General features: G+C 37.6%; 1 protein-coding gene across 1 annotated transcript in view; it reads left to right on the top strand.

The window, feature by feature from the left end:
• LOC139695161 (zwei Ig domain protein zig-8-like) overlaps window positions 1–24245 on the top strand; it is a 711122-nt gene that overhangs the window by 399791 nt on the left and 287086 nt on the right. The window contains exon 2 of the mRNA XM_071593820.1: window positions 20250–20527. Within this exon, the coding sequence (XP_071449921.1) occupies window positions 20250–20527 (278 nt within the window). The remainder of the gene's footprint in view (window positions 1–20249; window positions 20528–24245) is intronic.

The raw sequence follows: 24245 nt of genomic DNA, 5'->3' as shown, positions 1-24245 counted from the left end.
TCTGGCCTTGTCTCTGTCACTGTTGAAATAGCCATTTCGAAATGGAGTAAATACGTTTTCTTTAACTATGTTTAAAACTCCATAATTTTACACGGATTAGATAATAGGGATATTATACATTAGAGTTAGGTAAAAGTTACAAAAATTTCTCTTATATTTATTAGAAAATATGCAGAATGATCTTTTAGAAAATATTATTTACATTTACACTACTACCCCAAATTTCGCTGCAAGGGCGCGTGATTTGAGAGGGAGCGTTGACACGTTTATTTCTTCGTTTCATTTTAATGAGTGATCTGAAACATATGAACTGGCAGTAAAAAAACAAGATAGATGATCTTGCTTCTTTTCTAGTTATCATGCCTTCTAAGTGATACTTAAGTGTTTAAAAACTTTTTTACTAGAGGTTTTATTGCCCATTGACGCCATTGTGTGACTTCGGAAAGTTATTAGGGTGTATCTCAAACTAAAATTGAGTTTAAAAGGGTAATATGCGATTTAATATGCATGCCGACTAAAAATTGTTCTTTGAAATAGTTCACTTTTTACAAATGAATTTTCTGGTGTTATTTGAAGTAAATTATCAGAAGTAATTCTGCGACTCTGAGAATGACAGAGGAAGAGATCCCCTTCTTCGTATCCGGAGGAGTATTCCCCACTGTGGGAAGAAACGATGAATAGTAATTACACTTTCAGGGTGACACGACCTATGCTTCGTCATTGTGAAACTTTACTTTAGTGACTAGTTTATGTTGGTGGTACATGGATTGTGCTAGGAGGATTTTGGGAACGGTGGTGTTAGCGAAATAAGCTTTCTTTAATATATATTCAAAAATCAAAGAAACAATGTTGCTCATAATTCAGTTCAGATTTAATCCATTTTAATTCTGTTATTATTTAGAATATGGTAAGTTTTTAACTAATAAACGTAGCGTTTAATTTTGAAAGGAATAACATCCTTAAATCTGTGTGCATAGTAGAATTTTTTCAGACGAATCAATATAAGTGAAAATAACTACAGACCAAAGTAAATAAGGATGAACTCTAGAAATTCGCATGCCCTTTTAACTAGATGATAAATATAACTGTTTTTTCTGTACTGTGCTTGTTTTTTTAATATTTAAATCAAGATTTACCCATGTGGAAATAGTGTTTTGCATTAGACTTTTTTTAAACAGCATAATAAGTTTATGTAGCAAAAGACAGCAATGACGTTTTAATTTGAATGCTAGTAAATCTGTCTAATTTAGAGACTACTAAACCATCCTTCACTATTATCAGTAAACAGCACTGAGAACCACCGACGAGCAAATAAGAGGTGTTTTATAATGGATAACCATTTCACAATATGATTTCACAATAAATATTAATTGAATTAACGCGAATGCAATTCTATCGTCATCATAACGTTAAATAGTGCAATAAAATATGAAAACTGTGGTAAAACTGTTATATCTGGGCTATTGAATCTCTTTTATTGGTTAAAAATAGCAAGAAAATGAACATGGTTAATGTTTGACGTTAAAATATGCAGTAGACATTTAGCCCCTTAACCAACGAATACATTATTCAAAACTATTTCAGTCAGAATTTTTTGCGTTATCTCCCTCTTATTTCTCATCCTTTATGTACCAAATGACTTCAATTTCACCAAGAAAAGAGCATTTTAGCATTCATCTTTTTACTACATCATCCTCTCCGCTTTGTGTCTCTGTCGAGAAGTCGCTTCTACTCCTCGCATTCAGCGAGGGGGCGTTTAACCCTTGCGTTCTTATTAAACTCAAATGTCTCCCCTAATCCTGTTACTCTTCTCCTCCTCCCCTCCCCCATCGTCACTTTTCCTCCCTTTCGGCGTCTACAACCCCATTCTCACTCCTGTCATCTCAACCGTCCGACCCTCATTTCATCAATATCTCTTCCCAACCGACCCCTTATCCTTTTTCTCCCAGTCTCCACCCCTTTCTTTTCTTTGGGCTCTCTTCTCTTTTCTCTCGGCGTATCATTTTCTCGGGTCCTCTCTCTTCAGCGTACATCCTTTCTCACTCCGTGCATCCTTCACGTTCGACATCTCCTTTGTGTTTCAGATATTTTTTCATTCATTTAGCATTTTCAGCGCGGATTTACAATAATCTAAATTAATGCCCTGAATTGTTTTTAGTAACTTTGAATCATTGTATTGATGATATTCATGCGTTTTACCAACATTCACCCTTTGCGTTAACTATTAAACCAAAGTTTTAAGGGATTTAAGTACCAAGAAAGAGAGAGAGGGAGAGAGAGAGATAGAAAGAGAGAGAGAAAGAGAGAGAGAGAGTGATATAATTAGTCAATTCACGTGATCAATACGGCAAGAATATTTCCAAACTTTTGGTAATCCTTTGATTTGCACTTTTTTTCAGATTTTTCACTCCACTCTGAGCACAATGATATAAATTCGTTTCTTTCTCTGCATAAATTCCAACTGATTGAAAAGATTTCTTACAAACTAAAGAGAAAATATGGCACATGAAAATCAGCAGCTTATATTACACGTTTGAATGTAATGGGTGAAACATTTATTAATTACAGAATCATTAATATGATAAATAATCCTATTGACCACAATTCTTGAGAGAATTTCAGGTCAAATACCCGTTTTTTTGAAGGCTTCGCACTAGTCGCTTTCCGTAACATCAACGTGCATTACTCCTTCATTGTTCATTTCGTTTATAATGGCGAATATTTATCTAATACTCCTTTGCGTATATTTGCTCTGAATGTATCCAAAATGTCGCGTATATTTGGTGTGATTTCGACTAACTACCATTTAGAGTGGCGGCATATTTCAAATTCTCACTCAAATTATCAACACATGAAAACAACTACACTATCCACTCCAATAACTCAAAGTAGGCCATGTGTGTTTCCGGACATTACGTCTTCCAGCTACATGAACAAAGCGGAAAGCACTGTATTTTATCAAGTGCATAAGCTGTCATTTCCTTACATTAGAAAACACGAGGGAATAAATGGAGAGCTTCTGGCTTTCCCGGTTTATTTCCGCAGATTTCCGCCCGGCCACTCTCCTTTCCCTCCGCCGATTGCCCTTCGCGCTCCTTCCCCCAAACCGCCTCTCCCATTCACCTCGCTCGAAATCCGAGTCTTCCTGCCATATTTCTCCATTCCGCCATGCACTCTTTTCTTCCCTCTCTCCCTGTTTCTCTCTCTCTCCCATGCTTTTATCCCCTTTCCTCACGCATTGTCGGCGGGGAACCTTCTGAATACTTAAAGAAAGGCGAAACCAAGTGAAAGCAGTGGGCAGCGGTGGGTAGGCGGGTACTTGAGGCGGGGTTGGAACGGGAATGGGTTCTCTCGTGCCCCCGCACGCGCCTCACCTTTCTTCGTAAATGGGAAAGGATGAGGTTTCTGACGGGTGGTGTAGGAAGCAGGATGGAAGGTTTTTTTTGCGGACTGCGCTGACGTTCATCACGGGTAGGGGATGATGGGACGCGTGGATCTTGCCGTTATCGCGCGAAAAGAGTTCCTATATAATTACAATATTTTTACCCTTTTTTCTGCGTCCCATCACGTTCCCAACACTTCAGTTCGTGGTTCCCAGAAAATGGTATCTCTAGAATACGTCTCAGGGAGGAGAGCAGTTGTTGTACCATGTCTAATTCACAATGATGGTACAAATAAGTAGAAGTACCACGACAGTTACATCTTACTCGTTAGTATCTTTGGGGAAAATAGAGATCGGAAGTTACATAGAAATATACATGAATTTAGAAAGCAGAAATATACGTGACTAAATCAAAGAAATGGATTTGCAATGAACATGCAGTGTGTGTAAAAATATACATAACAGTGCTATCTCTTTATCTTCCTCATTTTCTGTTGTTAGTCTTTTAAGTAGCGTATTAAAGGTTTAGCAGTGTTCACAATGGATAAAAAAATTCAATTTTACCGGAAGGTAATTTAAATCCAAATGAAAATATGCCTTGAAGGCTGAGCTAAGGCGTGAAGCACTTGAGCAGAATTTGCTCTGGTAGTAAACTTGAATTTTTACGGCATCAGGATGTTAGTGAATAACCTTCTCGAGAGAAGTGAGGTCAACTACGAATTAGCGAACTCTTGATGTAAAGTAAGCAATTATTATAGGCAGTAAAGCGATGAAAATAAGTTTAGGTTGGACACAACTACCACATAAATGATGCCTCTCCTCAGAAAACACAACTCAGCATCCTACTCTACCCCAAAGGCCCTTGTTCATCTCCCAATACTTCTTTCCTCATTTCAATCTGTCCGACATCCCTATCCTATTCTTGCCTTTTCCTCGTTTGCCTGTTTCCCCCTCTACCACAGTCTTCAACATCCCACTAACGATCAATATGCTTCGCATCCTCTCTTCTACCTCTTTAAGATTTATCTGCCAAACCCCTCTTCTCCCCCATTATTACTAGCATCTCCTCATTTGTTTTCCTTTCTGTTCACTTGACCTTCTTTATCCTTCTCCACATCCATATTTCAAAATCCTTTGATCTGCGTCAATCAATCTGCTTCAATGACCATGTTTCCGCACCGTACATAAAATATTATGTGAAATAAATATACAGGGCTCTGTATTTGTTTGGTTCTGTTTTAAATACTACAGGTATATAAATGATGAATAGATGCCAATAATAGTTTAAATCCCAAGAAAATAATTAATAATGTTTCCAACCTCATTGCACTACACTGCAAGCAGCTGCTAGGGTTTTCGTTAAGGGGTGACTTTAAAACTGGCGTGCAGCATCAAAGTCAAATGCCATTTTAATTCTTATTTAGTATTTCAGGAGCAGTAAAAACTACAATATTAGAGTTTTGAATCCAAATGCGTGGCAAGTGTCGCACGAAGGGCAATGTTGAAACATAATTTACGTGACTAAATTAATTTCTAAAAAATAGGCAGAGTGAGAACTGTTGTCTTATCGCTGTCATTGTTGATTATTGCATTCTTTTAACTTCCTCTTGAAAACAAGTTTCAAAGTTTTTAACTGGTGGGTTCCTCCGTTAAAATCTAACGTCATACTATTTATGATGTCTTCCATAGAAATATGGGTCTAGCAATACTTTTGATCAGCAAATAAAATGTGGAAAGATATTAATTTAGTATGAAAGACATTTTATCAGTAGCAGATAGAAATATTATTGGTATAGGTGAGTTGCACAGCCTTTAATACAATCCTAGTCGCAGTTATTCTCTCAGTCGATAAAGCCCCAACTGAGACGGAGATAGCATAAGGCCGAAAATCCTTCCCCAGCTTCTTAAGGTTAGTGTACGGCAAGGGAGAATGACCCGTAACACCTTGCCGCCAACCCTTTAGTACGTGGCTAGTAGGATCGTAATGCATTTTCAGATTTTTAAGAGCAGCAAACGTAAGCGGACTTGGGAGTTACGGATAGTGTTCCGGATCTGTAAGAATGCCCATGGTGTGCTAGATAGGTTTGGAGCATTCCGGAGAGGAAAAAGTTGAAAGGTCGTAGGAAATGGGGATAGATAAGTTTTATTTCATCTTCCCCTCTTCCAAACCGTCTATCCCTCGCTCCAAGGAGCAAAATTACAGCCGCAGAGGGAGGTTGGTATTCGGTTATGATTGTGGTGTGGGAGGGAAGAGGAAGAGGGTGGGCGGGGTTTTGTTGGAGAGCCTCTTTGCTTCGGGGAGAGGGTGTGTGAGGGGTGGAGAGGGAGAGTGGTGGGTGGTGGTGCATCATGGGATCCAGAAGGGTACGGTCGGAAGTGGGCTCCGGGAGTCGGCGAATGAGGTCGAACGGTTTCTTCCTTGGGTGGTGGGAGGCGTTTCACAACATGTTGACACAGGCGAAGTGGTCCCCTCCCTTCCCACGTATAAGAGGAAGCGGTGACTGTTTTTATTTTCTGACATACATAAATATACGTTCATGGTTTTTTAATCTCCCTCCTTTAAAGACCAACACGGGGAGATGGTTTCGGTGGGCAATAGAAATTGAAGTGCTTGTGGTTAGACAAAAGTGCTGAGGGCGCTGTTGTCTCATGGTTTTCTGTATGGGGAACGATGGATCGAAAGAATTGCATGGTCCAGGATTGGGATTATAGCTAGGGATACTTAAACGTGAATGGGAATCATCATTTGAGATTAGTGCAATTTTATAAAAAGGAATTAAATAAGGGTCCTACTTTTTCATGACACAATACCTTCTAACTTTTTTTCTTTCATTGAACGTAAATGATGTTGGCTAAGCTAATATTTAACGAATGATGAAAAAGTATTGACTTTCGCTCAAAATTATCAAGATTTTTTCTAACAAAAAACTTCCTATATACAATTTTTATAATTTTTATCGCTGCATAAATTGAATTATGATATGAAGTAAATTGTTTTAACTAGAAACGTTTATTGATATGATATGCTTTCCCGCTTATTGATTCGACTTTGAGCGTGTGAAGTTTAAACATCGTCCCTGATTATAGCCTGAAAGTGAAACAATTAATATTTTTATAATATATGAAAATGTCTCTTTTCCTTTATGTTCATATTTAAGGATTTCTATATGCTTCTGTTAGCATCATCCACTGATTATGTCTATCATTTAGTATCTTTTGAAAATAATGTTTACAATTTTTAGCAGGGAATTAGGAAGACCTAAATATTTTTCACTCCTACTACTTTAAAGGGGACTATAACGAGTATGTAATCCTAGCGTAAAATCGTATCTCTTTGCAAAAGTCAATATCTTTTGCGATTCGGGGAGTACATATATTTCTTTAAAAATTGAATTTTTCAAAAATTTTGCTTAAAATGAGACTGCTTCCATATGTACTTTTCAGTTGTATAAATAAATTACTCGGTCGTAAACTTAAATGTATCGCAGACTTACATCATGCATGTTCATGCTAAGAGTTGTTGTAATTAAGATTGTTCACATTTGACGAGAGATTTAATGAAAACCTACAAGTGAGCTGAGCCAAATCTGGCACGTGCTCTTGATTAGAGTTCTCCAACGCGTAGTAAATAATTAAGAGGCTTACTCTTATTTCCCAGGATTTCTACACCATTATTCCAGCCGCAAATTCTACTGTTCGTCACTAGACTAGGACTGGAGAACAGTTCTGTGGCTTCGTCGTCGCTTTAATTTTATTAAAGACATAATAAACCTGAAACAGCTTATATTTAGGTGCCCTTCGACCATTTGAAATACTAAGCGTATAATAACCGTGAACTCTGGACATTCCCGTCTTCTCTGGAGATTATAATTTAAAATAATGATTACGTTAGAAATATATATCACATGAGTGATACTTTCAATCGAGTTTTGAAGCAATAAATTTATTCATTTTCAAATATCTCATTTTATAGTAACATCATTCATCATATTAATTCTTCTTCCAAAAGAAATAAATGTCAATTATTATTAGCAATCTCTGGTAATTACTTTAAAAAAATCCGTAATTTAATGGAAAATATTACTTTTTTCGTTGATTTTAAGTAATGCCGCTCACGAATGAACTGTTTTAACCAAGCCCCCCTCATTAAGAAATATTTATCATATCACATTTGGCTCTCGCATCCCCGAGCCGAATGAGTGATCAGTTTAAAATATATAAGGCACCACTTTATGTGAAAATATTTCAAATACTTTCAAAAGAAGATTTTATTAAAATCCTTGTGAGAATGACTGAAACGCGTGAATTTGACTATCTCGAAAGAGAGAGACGTTTCGCTCACCCAAAGTGAATTAAAGAAAAAATTTGATTTTTTTTTCTCTTTTATAGTGAGCCAATCAATCTTCTCAAATTTAAATACCTAGGCGTTACCCTCACTGACGATCTCTCCTGGGTGAAACACATACAGGGAATATGTGGACAAGACAACATAAAATTAGGATTTATTAGAAGAGTACTTGTAAAATTTAATGAAAAGGTCAAAGAGAAATGCTATCTAGCGTTGCTTAGGCTTCATTTAGAATATGCTGCAAGTATATGGGATCCTGAAGAAGTTGGATTAATTACCGAATCGGATCGCGTGCAGCGTAGAGGAGCTAGATATGTAAACCGTTGTTAAGATAAACCTAGCAGGGTATCCTGAATATTAGAGAAACTAGGCTGGGAATCACACACGGAGCAAAGGTTAATTTATATATTGAAGCTCTTGCATAAATTGGAAGAAGCTTTATTTAGCAGTGGTGTTGATAATTTATTTTTACGCCATCGTACTTCGGTAGGAGAGATCATGTTAGTAAAATTAGAGGGGTTAAGTGTAGAGCAGATGGATCTAAGATGTCATTTTTCTCACAAACGATTGGGGATCGGAATAACATTGTTTGATCACGGTAGGGTCATGTTAAGGTAGAATTATTCTGTTGAATATGAATCCCATGCCACACACTCTAGCGATGGCTTGCAGGGTACGAGTATATGAATAAAAACAAACATATTTTTTAAAAAGTAATGTTTTTTTCAATCTTACCTTTCCCCATCTATTTAAATAATTTATAAGATGCAATCCTTAAATAACGATATGAGTCTGTTCTAATTTGCTTGTTTAAGTATTGAAAACTTTTCTCGTTGAAATAAGTATTAATCCTACTAATCGAATGACAAGCTATTCCAGACCTTAAAATATTGGTCCCTATGCCCTTTTTATTTAAATAACTTTCTAAAATTCTAATTTAACGCATTTGGATGAATGCAATAGGGATTATTTAGGTCATTTTGAAATGGAAGTACTTCTGCGTCGAAAATAAGGCGCTATAATAATTTCTCAGAAATGATTAAATTGTAAAATATACGTATTTCCAGAAAACTCATTCCCCGACTCCTATCCCTTTGATATTCTCTGTATTAAAAGACCGTCGCCCAAGGACTGAAATTGCACCGTGGAGTAAATACCTTCGTTCACCATGGAGGAGGGAGGGAGTAGTGTGAATCCAGTCGAGGCCTCCTTGGCCCCCATTCACTATGGCTGCATTCTCCTCTCGAAGCCCCTTAAAAGGCCGTCTTCAAAAACTTCGCCCGCCGTGTCAGAGAGAAATCAATCCCAGATTTTCCTCTGCGCCTCTAAGCTGCTCTCTTCGCTTCTTGCCCCCGTTCATCCAGGGGTCGCCCCCTCTCCCACTTGTTCCCGCCCGCCACCCACACCTCAACGCACGGGAGCCCGGGAATCGTCCTCCACTCGCCCTACTACCCTCTCTGTCTTCGACGTCTCCCACACCTTCCCCCTCCTTTTTCTTCCCACCTCATTAGCCCCACGGTGGGGGGGGGCTTGCCCCCTCCTGGCCCCTTAACGGCGCTCATAAATACTGGATGGTTCCCCGATTGTATTCAACCATCCTTCGGGCCCACAGGCTCTATTTATCGCCATTGAGATCCTACCCACTCGAGGGGCGGAGTCTCTAAGGCGAGGAGAAGAGTGTCCCAGGGAGCAGTATGAGGGTGGGGGTGGGTGGCGTCGCAGCCTGTTCTCTTGGAAGGGGTTGAGGTGGAAGGGATGGATGTGAGATGCTGTTTGGTCCCCTCCATTCCAGATTCTATCTCCTCTGTTTTCTGGGATAGCTCGAAGGGGGGGGGGGTTGTGGTGGTATATGGGATGGAGGGACGTGACCGGATGAAGGTGTGTGGGGGAGATTGGAGGCGAAGTCCCTTTCATGTCCTACAAGCACTGCACATATTTCTCTTTCTCAACTTTCTCCCACCTCTCTGCCCTTCCCCGCTTGTGGTCACGGATTTTACCGACGACGGCCTACCTCCTCATTTTCATTTTGTGCATTGTGTACTTCAATGGACGCCTAAAATTCATTTCGTCCTTTTTTGGGGATAGGGGGGAATTAATAGTAGTTGAAAAATTGCGCGTGGACCAATGAAGTTTGGTCAAAGTTAAATTTTCCCCCGTCGTCACGGCAACAAATTATTATGAAAAACATTTTCCGCATGTTCTTCTTCAATCCATTATGAAAGCCCCGTTCAACGTCTATTTTGAGGATCACTAATAAATTGTTCTACAGTTTAAACCCGCAGTAGGACCCGAAATTATCTTCAAAAGTTTTTAATTTTCTCGTGAATACACCGATTTTCTTGCGTTTTAATGAGTGCTTATTCCTAAAATTCTCTTCTTTCCCATCACGTCCAAAAATATTTCCAAGCACTAGAAACATAATTAATTTTTCGATGACAGAAAATAATTGGCATTGGATGGGAAGAGAAATGTTATCCATATTACCTAATACTTTAAAATAAAGATACACGGCACTTTAACAAATATAAAACAACATTGCAATCCAAAAATTTTCCTTTTTTAAAAATATTCATATGCGTGTTTTGTTAATGTGTATGTGATTGGCTAATTTGGTATGCTTCTCGTGGGATTTGAAATGGTATCGGAAAATATAATACCAATATAACGATGGAAGGAAACTTGAAACCCACTTGATACTTCTTTACGTATTAGGCTCCTATTTACCCTCATTTCGAGTGTAAACTGCTGTTTTAGTAGTCTCTATAAAATGATTTTTGGTGTGAAATGCAAAACTCCAGTCGAGAATTCCAAGATACATTTACGTAATACTTCATTTAGGTATAATTGTTGTCATTTAACTGAGAAGTAGTCTTTTATTAATTGAGTTTGATATACGCTTGTGACTATTATAATATGGATTTGCAAACGTTTGGCTTTTATATTGAAAACATTCAAACATTTTCCGGTAAATATTTTTCACTAGATACGAGAATAACTGACTAGTATTTTAAAGGTTGCATTACTGACTTTTAGATGACCTGATATAACTATTCAATCGATTAGTCGTAGATTTCCTTACGAAGATTTTCTTTGCTTAAATAGTTTTTGCTGATTTTGAAAAGGTATAGTCATGTTTATTACTTCACTCCCATTTTTGGTCCGAGACAGAAGATAATTTCAGGTGATTACAAAAATGGAAACATTTCATATATTTGTGCCTATTTTAAATGGAAAAATACTTTTATTCCAGAATTTTTGGAATTCTACGAATGTCAAATAAAATGAGTAGTGATCAGAAGGACGCAAACATTGATTTTTAATTTCTAATATCTGAATAATCATTCATAAAATTAAAATTGGGTACACCCTGTTCTGTACATGTAGTATGATCATGGTATCCCTAACTGGAGCACCGTGAAGCTTCACGCAAAGAGACCAGAACAGCTTATTCACTGATATCTATAATCTATTCACTGCTATTTAATCTGATTCCGTTATTCCCAGTGAAATAAACTTGATACCATCTATGATCTAATTAATGCGGTGGAGGAGATCATATGGTATTAACAGTGTAGATCCGTTATCAGTGAACTCTTCTTTGTTTCCTACTCTAGATAATTCACTTAGTTCTCAGGTGAGAGAGTTATGCTCTGGAACCATCACAAAAGAAAAAATCTTTCCTATTATTCTCTGATATTCAACACCTAAATATGACATTACGCGATACTAATGATCGAAGTAAATACATGGGTGGTCTGAAAAGTTTCAGACCTCAAAAATTTCAGAAAAAATGTCTTTAATCTTTGTTAGCTAACAAAGACACCAGAGATTTTTTTGAAATTTTCTGAAAGTTTTGAGGTCGGAAACTTTTCAGATCACCCCCGTGTTTTAAACAAACTGAGATACATGGAGATTATATGAAACTTTGTTCAAAACTACTTCAGATGCTCAAAAACCGTTTTCTTGGTTTTAAATCGAATATAAAATAAGAAAATAACGTTCGAGATAATTACAAATATCCAAACCTTAGATGGGGAAAACTAAAGGAGACCTAGCCGGGAGTCAAACCCGCGGCTTCTATTTTTGAAGGTGAATACTTTTTTATGCCGCATCTGGGAAAAATTATTAAGTAATATATTTCCTCATCATATATGTTACTGCGAGTTATAAGTTCTCTAACGGTTGGATTTTCGTAAACGTTTTCTTCCAATTCCTTAATTCAATTTATTCCACCTCTACATTTTACTCTAGGGGTACTTCAACAACGATAAGGCTATGCGCAGCTGATAATTTAAAATATTTTATGGCGTACTTCAATAAATGTGTGTTTGTCAACCCTAACTAGCGATAACGGATAGCACAAATTTCATGCACAGGCATTTCTAATAGGATATCCATAGGCATTAACTTCAAGCAGAGTAAATAAATATTTTTTCCAATATTTACCTCATACTGTTTTTCAATTGCAACTTTAAATATTGAGCGTATTAATCCACATTATAAACATGCATTTGTCAGTGTTGCTAAGGGAATTTTTGCTACTGTGCACATTAGGTAGTTTTATAACCTAATGAAAACTTCATTATCCTTCCTGTATGTTCATTATCTTTATTTTATATATTTAAATCAATATTCCCTTTTATATCAATATATTATTCACACGCGTACTTTCAATAGTTGCTCCGTTATCAATACTTAAAATACTCTTTTTTTAAATATTGTTCAGAGCTGGTTATGTGCGGTGATGTTTGCGATAGAGAGAAGCAGAAAGCCATTTACATCAATGTATAATAACCTTACTATTTATTAGAAGTCACCAGTATGAAAAACTACAAGTTTTGTATAAAATGTATTGGTACAAATATTTTCCTGATGTGAGTGCTGAATTGAGCATGGAATTAACCAACGTAATTAACTTTCAATAAAATTATTTAGCTCATCTGTTGTGTGCATTAAAATTTTTCGTTCTCTCTTTGGACTACTGCACAAGAGAGTAGCTAGAATTTCTAAAATTTATGGCTAATAGCCTACTCATTATTAACCTGGATAATTAAATGGAGAACATGGTGCTGGTAGTTTTTTGTATTCTTGGGTTATACGTTTTAATAGACTACAGGGTTTTCAGAAGAAAATACCAATTATTCCATTATATGTCAGTGAGTAAGTTTAGTTGTGTATTAACGAGTTGTTATCAAAATGTGGGACATGCCAGCTTTTTCTAATACCACTGGTTATCCCAACTAAAAGTTTGCTTTGCACCATAATTTTTTCTTGTAGACAGTCAATCTAGATATCCTTCATTTGATAACGTACTTAGGCCATTTAAGAATAAACAGACACTTGGCAACACTCATTTTTCTTTTAAAATTTGGGCCACATGTGATATAAATTGTTTTTTTCAATCAAAAAGCAATGATACAATTCTTTTAGTGTGCCTTTACCGATTAAATATCCATAATTTTGAAGATTATTCCTTTATTTCCCTTCCATTCCATTTTATTCTTTTTATCATAATCTAGGCGCAATAGTTAATGCTCACGGATTATTAATCCGGACAAATTCAAATTTTTCATTACCAGTGGTAGGGAATGAAATCACTTATATTCTATAAATGTCTTGAATGAGTTATTTTTATTCCATAATTAATTTATATATTTTTTTATCATTGTGCATTTTATGCTCGTATATCGTTCCTTACTTTTTTTACGATGATGGTTATAATTAATTACATTTTAGCGTATTATTTTCTGCTGCGCGTAATATCCAAATTTCAAGTCATCCAAGAGCATTTAATTTTTCCCAAATTTATGTTATAGTACTTGAAAGTACAGTCCAAGATGACTCTATTTGACATGCGTTCCACCATCCATTTCAGATAGTTTGTTAACTCATTAAAAGACTGAGCTAACTTTTCATATTTACCGTTCACGATAGACAAAAGTGTATGCTACTTCAATGACTAGGTTTTATTTCCTGTCCTTAAATGCTTACCAGCTTTCCCGCAATATTTTTTAGTCTTGTTTCGTTCCACCTTAATAATTTTGAGGTTCCATGCATAACTTTATTGCCTTTTTTTCTTCATTCGCTTCCATTGCGCCCGCAAACACCCAAGTCCCTCATCCAGTTTCATTATCTTCATTTTCGTGCATCCCTGTCTCCCTTTCCTGCCCCTAACCGAAGTCTCGCCATGCGTTCTTAAGTGGTCGTAAAATTTTCACCACCTCACAACGTGAAGAAAGTTGTTCGTCAAAAGCAGAGCATCAGGAGGTCAAATTAAAAATTTTCCGGATTCCACATTTTGCAAAAAGGCAAACGCAATCGGAATTCCTAAAAACTATCCACTGCTTTCCTTTATCAATGTATGGGTATGGAAAATTACTCGTATTTCACAAATGGGATCAAAATCCCCAATGTTTAGCTTTGTCAGTCGGTTGACTGGTTTAACTCATTTAAAAAATGACGATTAAATCTGTGATATGCTATACTTTAATTGCCAGGCAAATGGCTTGAAAATGGCAGCACTCCTAGCTTTTTGAGATAGAAAATTGTTGATGGTTTTTGAGTCATTGACCATGTAGTCATCACCAATACACACCTACAAACAAATAAACAGGTTTTGATGCTTTTCGAGCTTACTAGGCACAACAATATGACATCAGTACGAAAATATTTGTATAAAAACTCATTCTTCATCTTAATCAAAGTTGGAACACTTGCACCCTCAATCGCACGTCGGTTGCATTGCCTAACATTAAATTTCATGGTGAATATCAGAAAGAGAGAGAGTTAACACATGTGTTAAATATGTATTCCGCTTTTAGAGCAGACAGTACAGGTTTGCAAATATTTTACAATGAACTGGTGCTCGAAATCGGCCCTAGTTAAAACATTTCTTTCTTGTGAACTGTAAATAATACATATTGGATTATATTTAACTTAACATTGAGATTAATGCTTATATATTTGGATTATTTTGATAGCCAAGTCAAGAAAGATTTGATCAATCCCACTATTTCTTTGGTAAATGATATCATGTTATTTGTATTTTAATTCTCCTAAGAGAAACGTCTGGAACTGGTGGATAACTCATGAAATTGAAGCAGTAGCAGTTATAAATAGTAATAATGTATTATTTTAAGTTTTTCACGACAACTGGTCCTTGAATAGTATATTATCTTTCAGGCTGCTTTGGTTTAAACTCCTATGGACTCCTAGCGTTCACCGCAAAAATACCATTTTAAATGTGTCATCTCTGAAGTCTGTTCTATCGTTTTTATCCATTATCCATATCAAGGTAGCATTATATAATGTTTTAAAAATATATCAATGTGCTTAGGTACTTGTGTCTATTCTTATAATTCCTATTTGTGTATAAACAAAACATGTGTGAGCAGTACGTTTTGCAGCTTTATTTCATCTCCCGTTAATCCATTTAGATTCTCCACTTTCGCATTATTAACCTCGCTGTGTTATTACATATAGTCAAAAGTGATATTGTAATCAATATCCATCAAGAAATGTGAAAAGTTATTGCTGCTACTTGTTTTTTGTTAAATGAATTCCTTCAAAATATAGACTTTGGTGGAAATCCTGAGTATAAAAGCTCCAATGCGAAAGTTTCTACAGCCTTCTAAGGTGTGAATCGGGGCACAGATTCCATAATGCCCTTGTACGTGGCTAGCTCTTAGTCATGCACATACTCCGAAAGTGCAGAGGAAGCAATCACATCACGAGCCATTGCTTCAGCGCTCTATATCCTGGTCCAGAAACTCCTTTGCCCTCGAGTACTTCTCTTGCGTCTTGTGTGGTTCTCCCATTCACGTGACTGAATTTTCTCAACCTGCGAAAAGAAATAACTTCCCCTTCTGCTCGCCAACCTTCATCTCGGCCGTCTCAACCTTTAGTTCCACCATAACTTCTCTCATTTTTTCTGTCCCCATTCCCCTTCCACCGTGGCATGCGAAGACTGTCTTTCCCGCGACCTCTCTTTCATGATTAAACCTCGACTTCCTCGACACTGTGCACAATATTATCAAGACCCCAATCTTATTCGTCCTCCGAGCAAGCCATGTCCCTTCCCTCCTTCCATTCCATCCCCCTTTACCTCTCTCCGCTTCCTGACCCTTCACTTTTCTCTACTTCATCCCCCGAAATTTTGCCCTTGGTCTGCTACGAGAAGAAACGTTGAGAGAGGAAAGGTCTCGTATATCCCAAGAGTTTTCTATCTCGGGATCCATGTTAATCATCCCGAGATGCATATTTTACCTTCAGGTTCCCGCAAACAGGACGGAAGGTGTTTCTGTTTCATTTTTTCCCCCGTTATCCTACCCCTCTTAAGGCGACGGAAGTAGGGAAATCCCCTTCACCTCCGGTTGGAGACCTCTCAGCTTTCGCCATCCGGATAGTGCCCGCAAGTCACCCATTTTCAACCCCATCGGCTAAGTGACCAGGGTTTCTTTGCAATTATTTTTTTTATTCCGCGAGGGAAATAACTCCTTTGCATCGGGTAAACTGCTCTCCACGACCTAAGCCTGGTCGACTATCCAACGGTTTTTCACTCCACCATCATCCACCGTTCCCATCCATCCATAAGGGTCCTTTGGAACCATTCCTCTCTCCTCTCCCCCGACATCATTTTTTCTTTTTAACTTTCATCCTGCGTGTCCTCCCCTCCACCCGCCAGGATTAATTCAGATCTTAAGGAAATCTTTTCGACACTTTCGACCACCTCTCGGCTAAGGGGAAAAGAGTTGACGTTTTCCACGACGGGGATTGAATTCCGATCCGTGTTCTTTCCACGTCCTGCTATTTTTTGTAATGTCTTACAGTTTTTAGTCCCCTTGTCTTTGTGTGCTCCCTCCAAATTGTTCCCCAAAGTTTTTATAGTGAATTCTCCACGGGTTGGTGGAGGTCCCCTTTTTAATATGCATTGGCATGCCTTCTTTTTATTCTGAAGTAAAAAGTGGTTTAATTAACGTAAAATGGAATTTCTCCCAAAAAGCTTCCTTTTTCCCTGGCCCCGGTTTTAAGTATCGCAATTCTAACCGGGGCGATATCTTTGAATTTTTAACCCAAAAAGCAGAATTAAGGTTAATCAGTTGCGGTGGTGTAATAATATTATCTCCACCCCTTTGTAGAAATCTTTATAATTAAATAACATTCTCTGAAAAATTTTAATAATTATCATCTTCTCACTCATGTCGCATATGATATCCCTTTTTCGCCCCACTTTCTGTACGCGTTTATCTGCTTTTCCGCATCTTTCAAGTTAATCACTATTACATATCACTCTGCTTCCATTTTCTTAAGTGTTAAATGACACTCGCCATAATCTAAGCTGTGAAGCAGACTACGGATGAGAGAAAAACATGTCGGTGACATTACCCTGCTCTTAGTAAGATGAGTTAAGGGATCATATTTCTTAAATTTTGTTGGACTGAGGGGGTAAAATAGCCTGCCTGTTCTTGTCAGGAACGCAAAACCCATAGCTCAAGAAGGCGCTTGCTAAAATATGTGCTCATTATGAGTGTAATTTTATTACGACGTACGTTGAGGAAATAGGCTGAGTGACAATGCGTTGTGTGATAATGATTTGAAAAGAAAACGTTACGTCAGTAGTGCTAGGCCATTAGGGTAAAGCTCTATTCACAAAAGGTACTGTGCTTTAAGTATTTATTTTATCTCTCTACTGATTGATATTTCGGAATCCGTTCGAGCGGCAAAATGACCAAAACAACTATTATTTTTGCATTTACATTTAAATTGGGCATGCAAGACACATTTATGATGGCTTAAGAATTAATTACCCGTCACTGATTTATTTAGGGATATAAGATGCTCTTGTACTTTCCTTAAAATAATGTAAACGTGGGTAGCTGTGAGCTGAGAGCAAAACATATATACTTATTTTCTTTAAAATATTAGACCAGAACATTCAAATTCATGGAACATCTTCACTTTATTACTTAAAATAAAATTCTTTCGATTTTGCGAATTTATTAGTTTGCAGTCAGTAACCACATATCCTTGTAGTAATCCCCCAATTTACTAATGGTATAACTAATCAGTAAAGTAAATAAAGGAGGTGAAAAGTTTGAAAGAGCACAAAGATATTCTTATTAATTTATGCCTCGTAAAGAAATCTCTTTCAAATTCAACCTGGCTCACTTCGCCGCATGTTCCCAAATGCCGTATTTTAAATTTGCTCAAATTCCAAAGTCATTTTTATTACCCTTTGCCTTTCTATTGCGCAATATGAGAAACAGTTAAGTTTCGACGTAAATTCATATAATACGAGACTTACCGAACTGTATAGAATATCCTAACCTACTCAGTTCAGCTTGAAAGAAATGGATTTTCCATATAATGTTTCCGGACTTCTCTCAGAGTTGCATATTTTCCAGCCAGCAAGGACCATTTTAGGAGTTTTGCTTCCTACGGAGTATGGCGCGTGAATGGTACTGGTGCGTCCTAATTTCATGGTGCGCAGCCGAATGGCATGCACGCGCCGTGCATTTTGTTTTTTAGTCCCTAGGGGTAAGCAAGCGCTAACCGGCGACGCGCAAAATTAATGAACGCCAGACTCGAAACGTGGGAAGGAACAAAAGGAAATAAGGGCTCGGGGATGGTGGTGGAGGAGCTTTTTCGGACTTAGCCTTAATTCTCGCCAGCAGATGGGGGAGCCGAGCGGGGGGAAGGAGAGATTCAAGAGGGGCCGTGTTGGGGGTGCACGTGTGATGAGATAAGGTGGGGAGGCGGATCGGCAGGGGAAGAGGGGAAGGGAGGGAGTAGTGTAGCGCGGAAGAGGGCAGGCGTAGGGGTGACGGGAGTTGGAAGAACGAACGTGAGAAGTGCGAAGAGACTTCCGGGGCACAATTGAGCAACGCAATGGAACGAAGCGAATAAATGAAACGAGAAGTGGGTGGGCTAATGGAGGATGTTTATGCCGTGAGCCGGAACTATGAATTGTTTTGTGGATCCGGAGGAGGTCCATTTTCCCCGGCTTGCGAGTCGGAGGCAGGGGGTTTGAGTGAGGAGCGTCAGGAGTGCATAAGGAAAAGCTTTCGTCACAGTATTTAACCCTGGAACTTGAGGCGGCAGTCAACTTGTTTAGGTGGGTGGGTATATGCCGTTGAATTTACTGCGGGGTGCTTGAATCGTATGCCTAATTACACTTCTTGAGAATGGGGTTATTAAGGATTTCTATGTGCAGAGGAATCAAGTTGTAGCTACGACGCTTTAAAATGGGACCGTAAACAGTGGACTTAGTCGTCAGGAACAGATGATTAAAAACAAAGGTGAATAAGCACATTAATGAAAATCAATTGGATAATTCAATTGGGTCACTAATATTTCTCTAGCAAACAGAAATATTTTACTATTGAGAACAATTTAAAGCATATATTTTGAATCTTCACACTTCTACGCACCCACTTCCAAGTTAGACCCAACTAAGTAAATACTTGGGTCTCGCAAAATCGGAGCTAGCAAGGCGAAATCACATCAGTAACTTCTTTGTAGGTCCATTAAGGAAGCTTCATCGAACGAGCAGCGGGGAAATATTCAAGCGGAAATGATAAGGAAAGGTGTTATTTCGCGTGGGCTAAATCTCACGTTGAATACTCATCTGGTTTAGGACCAGGCACAGATGGATTTAATTTAACAATTGAGCTGAACACAGAGAATTGTTGCAGGGTGGGTAGAGATTAATTATGAATCAACAGAAAGCGTCACATTATTTCTGAATAGCTTGAGATGAGTGACACTCTTTAGCAATAAGATTGCATTCACGACTTATTTCAGCTAAATACAAACCCTTTAGACTTGATGCTAAAATAAAGGAAATTGTTTTAGTTCCGCATTGCATTTTTTAGTTCCGCACTTCGACAAGTTGAAAGAAATGGATGCCCAGCGGTATGATATTTGAAATCTATTTTACTCTTGAATTCGTGATTACAGAAATAGTTAATGGACATCACGAAGGACAGTTTGAATGCCCATAGTACAAATTGATGCGACGACGGAGTGCTAGGCATGTTGGAGGAAGAGAAAGGACTGTTCATAAGGTGACAGATAAGATGGATGCCGAGCATTTTGATATGCGATGGGATGATGAGGACTGTGATAGATGGGAGAATATTGGACAAGCGAGGAAGGGAAAGAAATAGAATGGACAAATTGAAAGTATTAGGATTTAAAGAGAGAAATACTGTAATGTCCGAATCCAGGTTGTGTTTCTGGTTAGGAGGAATTGTATATGTTGTGTTTACTGAAAACCTACGTTAACCTGTAGAATACCAGAAAAACTCAAGCCTATTGCATTAATCATTAATTACCTTTATGATTAGAAGTATAACCCTTGTGATAGTTTTCAGAAAATTTAGATGCACTTGGCACTAAGGGAATGACATTACGACTTCATTTCAATTCCTTTTTAAGTAATTACATGTTATTGTGCAATGCAAAGAAGTGGAGTTGATTGTTGGCTTATTTTTTCTTCGCCTATTCTCATTTTCTCAGGGAGCCCGAGCAGTCCAGGGGGTCCGGCTCCCGCGCCATTGCCTCCAGGGTCCGGCACCCTTCGCTCCTCGGCGTCCCCGAAAACCGGTAGATTCCCGGAGCCCGGGGCGCCATCCCAGGGGAGGATGTCAGTGCCCTTGCTGCCGCCTCCGCCCCCACCGCCGCTCATGGGCGTCGAGAGGCCCTATTTCGACGACGTCTCTCCGCGGAACGTGACGGCCATCGTCGGGCAGTCGGCCATTCTCAACTGCAGGGTGAAGCACCTCGGTGACAGAACGGTAAGTCCGCATTGCAGTGCATCAACTGTTTCTTTTCCATTTTCATGGTTACGACAATCACAGAGAGGATCTATGTAGTATGCACTTGTATTTGTCCGTTTGTGTGACGACAAAGCAAGTAAAAGTACTCATGCCACGGTGCCTCTCATCAGGGAGTATTGACAAAATCAGCGCTATAAAATTAATATTGGTAATTGAATGTAGAACAATTGAGGCCGTAAAACAGGGAACCTATCAGAGGGTGAGGGAATTAACGCTAAATTGGGAAGAATGGAGGGCTGCGGTAAACAAATCTTAGGATTCAAATTCTGATGATGGTGATGTAAATCAATATCAATTTATCTCTGACTCATGCTGTAATAATATACCTGTTTATTAATTGAACATAAAAAGGACGAATTTTCCGAGCTAAATAAAGGATACTAATTGATTAATTTCGAAATGCAACTGGAAGAACGTAATTACGTAGTAATAACTGAAAGACTTTCTTTTCTTTCGATTTGAATGTACACTCCCTTTAGACCATTTCAATTACCACCGTTACGGAGTGGCCTTCTAATAGTGAGAATCTTCCCACTTAATGCCTTTATCTTGACACGGCGAGCATTGTGAAGAGAAAACTCTGTCATATTATGTTGGTACATTAAGAGCAGAAATGGACTTTTATCATAGCAGAAACGATTTTGAATATACTTTCCCTTCACATGGTATTTAATCGGTTACCTGCCGTGTGAGTGACTTGAATAAGCGTTGCTACAAGCGTTTCCTAGTAGCGGAAAGCTTTTCTCGAAAATTGAGTTTTGCTGCCGCATTCCTACTCTGCCTAGCCGTGGCAATTAGCGTCGACGTTTGCCACGAGCGTCTTTTGTGTAAAGAATTAAAGAGAACAGCCAATGCAGACAGCAGTACATCGTTTATTAGTAAATAACTGTTTTATCGTCCTTAAACAAGCAGCTTTATGAGAGAAATTTATGCAAAACGTAAACTATGGTAACTGAAATATATATTTTACTTAACATCCTAAGTATCATTTAGAATTTTCGGTTTAACATTCGTTTTCATCTTCGCTGTCTACGAGTTCCAGTGTAATATAAACGATTTAATCAAGCAAAATAAACTTAAGTGTACTCAAAATTAGTTGAATATCCAATTTTCAATTGCAAAATAACGGTAACTCATTCATTTGTGATCCATGATCAGCCGTTTGAATCCTATGTCGTAACAAAATAGGCATACATTTTTTTGTGAAATTGACTATTAAAATTCCAATTTGACAGCACTTATCTCCCTTAGTATATGAGTAATATACGACAGCTCAACATATAGACTTATGTAGACATGTAGACATGTAGACTTATGTGCATTTCTGGATTAGTTTTCCTTAAGATGGATGAATTACTCGAATTACCTTTTGTTATACAGCACACGGTTTGTTATAACTGTATACTCAAGCCTTAATTTAAATTTATTCATGTTTCAACATGTAAGTTAATGTACATGACGTAATAATTAATCATGCTTGTCCTCTAAGATCATTTCAGAATTGCGGTAAGGAATGGGCCTAATATAATTTACGCATCACTCTAGAATATTCCTTCCCCATAATATTCACGGGCGTAACGCATGAACTTGATTGTTTCATCACATGGAGTTCAGAAACCAACCTCTCATCATCATCCTCATATACGTGTAAACGGAAGCGATACATTCTCGAGTAGTTCGTCGAAAGCGCTTAACTTCATTAACTTCAGCGTTGCATAGAACTATTGATAATCTGGTTCGTGGTATCAACATCTTACGGCATATGAAAACCAATCCTACCACTTCATAGCAATTACTAACGACGGGGGTGGTTAAAGCTGAACGAGATCAATTATCTATAAAATAATGTGTTGTTTACGCAAATTTCTTGTCAAAGAGAAATTACTTCTCTGTTTAATCTTTTGTGCTTTTCAAAGTTATGTTTATTTGTATTTCATAGTCCCACGAATATGTAACTAAGAGTTACATGGGCTTTTTATTCTTTACACAAAATATATGGGTATACCTATTAGGTAAAATATTTTGCTTGCTTTAAAACTTAAATATATCATCTGAATATAAATCTCTGAGCATCCACAACTCAATGCCCTTCGTGCATTGCGATGCGTTCATAATTTAACAATTCTTAGTAATAAAGCGGTTGAAATAAATAGTAAGAAATACTAAGGGCACTTCCTTGGAAGATGATATACTTTCATAGTGCTTTGGAAGAACTGCAGTTGACCGGAAAACATTATCCAAAGAATTACTGCATAGGGTGAAGTATTATCGTGTTCTGTCAATCTAAACTGTTTCCTTTCTTCCATCTTTTATTTTAAAAATGCTATCAAATTATCGTCATCGGTCAGATTATTCCGCATAAAAGTTTCTTGAAATTTGTATGGCACACGGAATTTGTCAGGCAAGCATTGTAAATTGAGAAAAACATTTGGTGTCGCAATATGGTATATTAACTAGCATCCAAAAGTTCTCTCGATCTTATCAATGATAATGATCTATCTCTTTATGTGTGGCGTGGCCATGAGATGTATTTGATGTAATTCATTCACTTTGTTTATTTACGATGATGATAAGTGATGCTAATTTTGTACACCAATAATGTTTTACCATCAATTTACACTCTTTTCTTTCATTTTTCCACCCAATGACCATTATTCACTTCCTGGCGTAACCTGTTTTAGATTGCTTTGCAACCTGTGTTTATCACGATTCATAGGTTTACTCGTTCGCATATAGCACAGCCAATATACGAAAATTTTAATATAATTGGGTTTTTATTGGACTCGATAAATTACCCAGACTGGGATTTCCCGTTATTCCCTATTTTTTTCGGATGAGAATCAGTGTGGAAATGGAAACAAGGACTTTTGCATGATAAAAGAGAGGCAGCATCCCAATTCACGTGAGTACTTCCACTTAGATTGGAAACTCGACCAATTGTCTAGCGACTTTTATCCTTCGGTTCCATTCTAAAATTTCACAATTTTTTGCCTGTGCTCCCTGAAAAATATCTTTTACTCCTTTGCTCATTCGTCATCAATTAAGCAGCTATCGATGCTTTTGATGCAGAATGCGCACTCCAGAAACTAAATACCAGAACTCGAAACGCGGCGTATTCATAAAACTCTCTCAGAACATGGGATGGGCGGTGGAAACGTAGTCTTTTAAGTATCTCAGTTCTTTGGAATCGATAAAAATTACCAAAAAATGGAAAAATAATAAAGACGTTTTAATGAGCAATACATATAAAGACTGCACTAAAAATATAAAACACGAGCACTCTTTAATTACGCTATTAATTCGAATCTTCTCCGTTGTGTGCGTATATCGCTGCCTGCTCTCCCACCCGTTTTAAGCCTATTCATCATTTGCTGTTAGACCGATAATTTATAAATGTACCTCTCCTATTTCATTGCCATCTTTTCTAAACAATTTTAAACTATGAAAAGAGAATCCAGCTAACCTTCAGTGAATTCATTGGAAGTAGTTCAACAAATCTAAGAACAGGAAGTTGATTAATTGTAGTGTTAACAACAGCCACTGAGAAATCTATTTTTTTAAACATCATGCATTTTTTATCAATATAGGAATTTTTTAAGTTTGTAAAGCAGACTTCTTTTAAATGCGATATGAAAAGGTATAGAATTATTTTTTTTCGTGATGCTTTCAGTAGTCC

This window comes from Hetaerina americana, unplaced genomic scaffold (assembly GCF_022747635.1).
Source record: "Hetaerina americana unplaced genomic scaffold, ioHetAmer1.1.p SCAF_6, whole genome shotgun sequence".
Lineage (NCBI taxonomy): Eukaryota > Metazoa > Arthropoda > Insecta > Odonata > Calopterygidae > Hetaerina > Hetaerina americana.
This window is presented reverse-complemented; position numbering and strand designations above follow the sequence as displayed.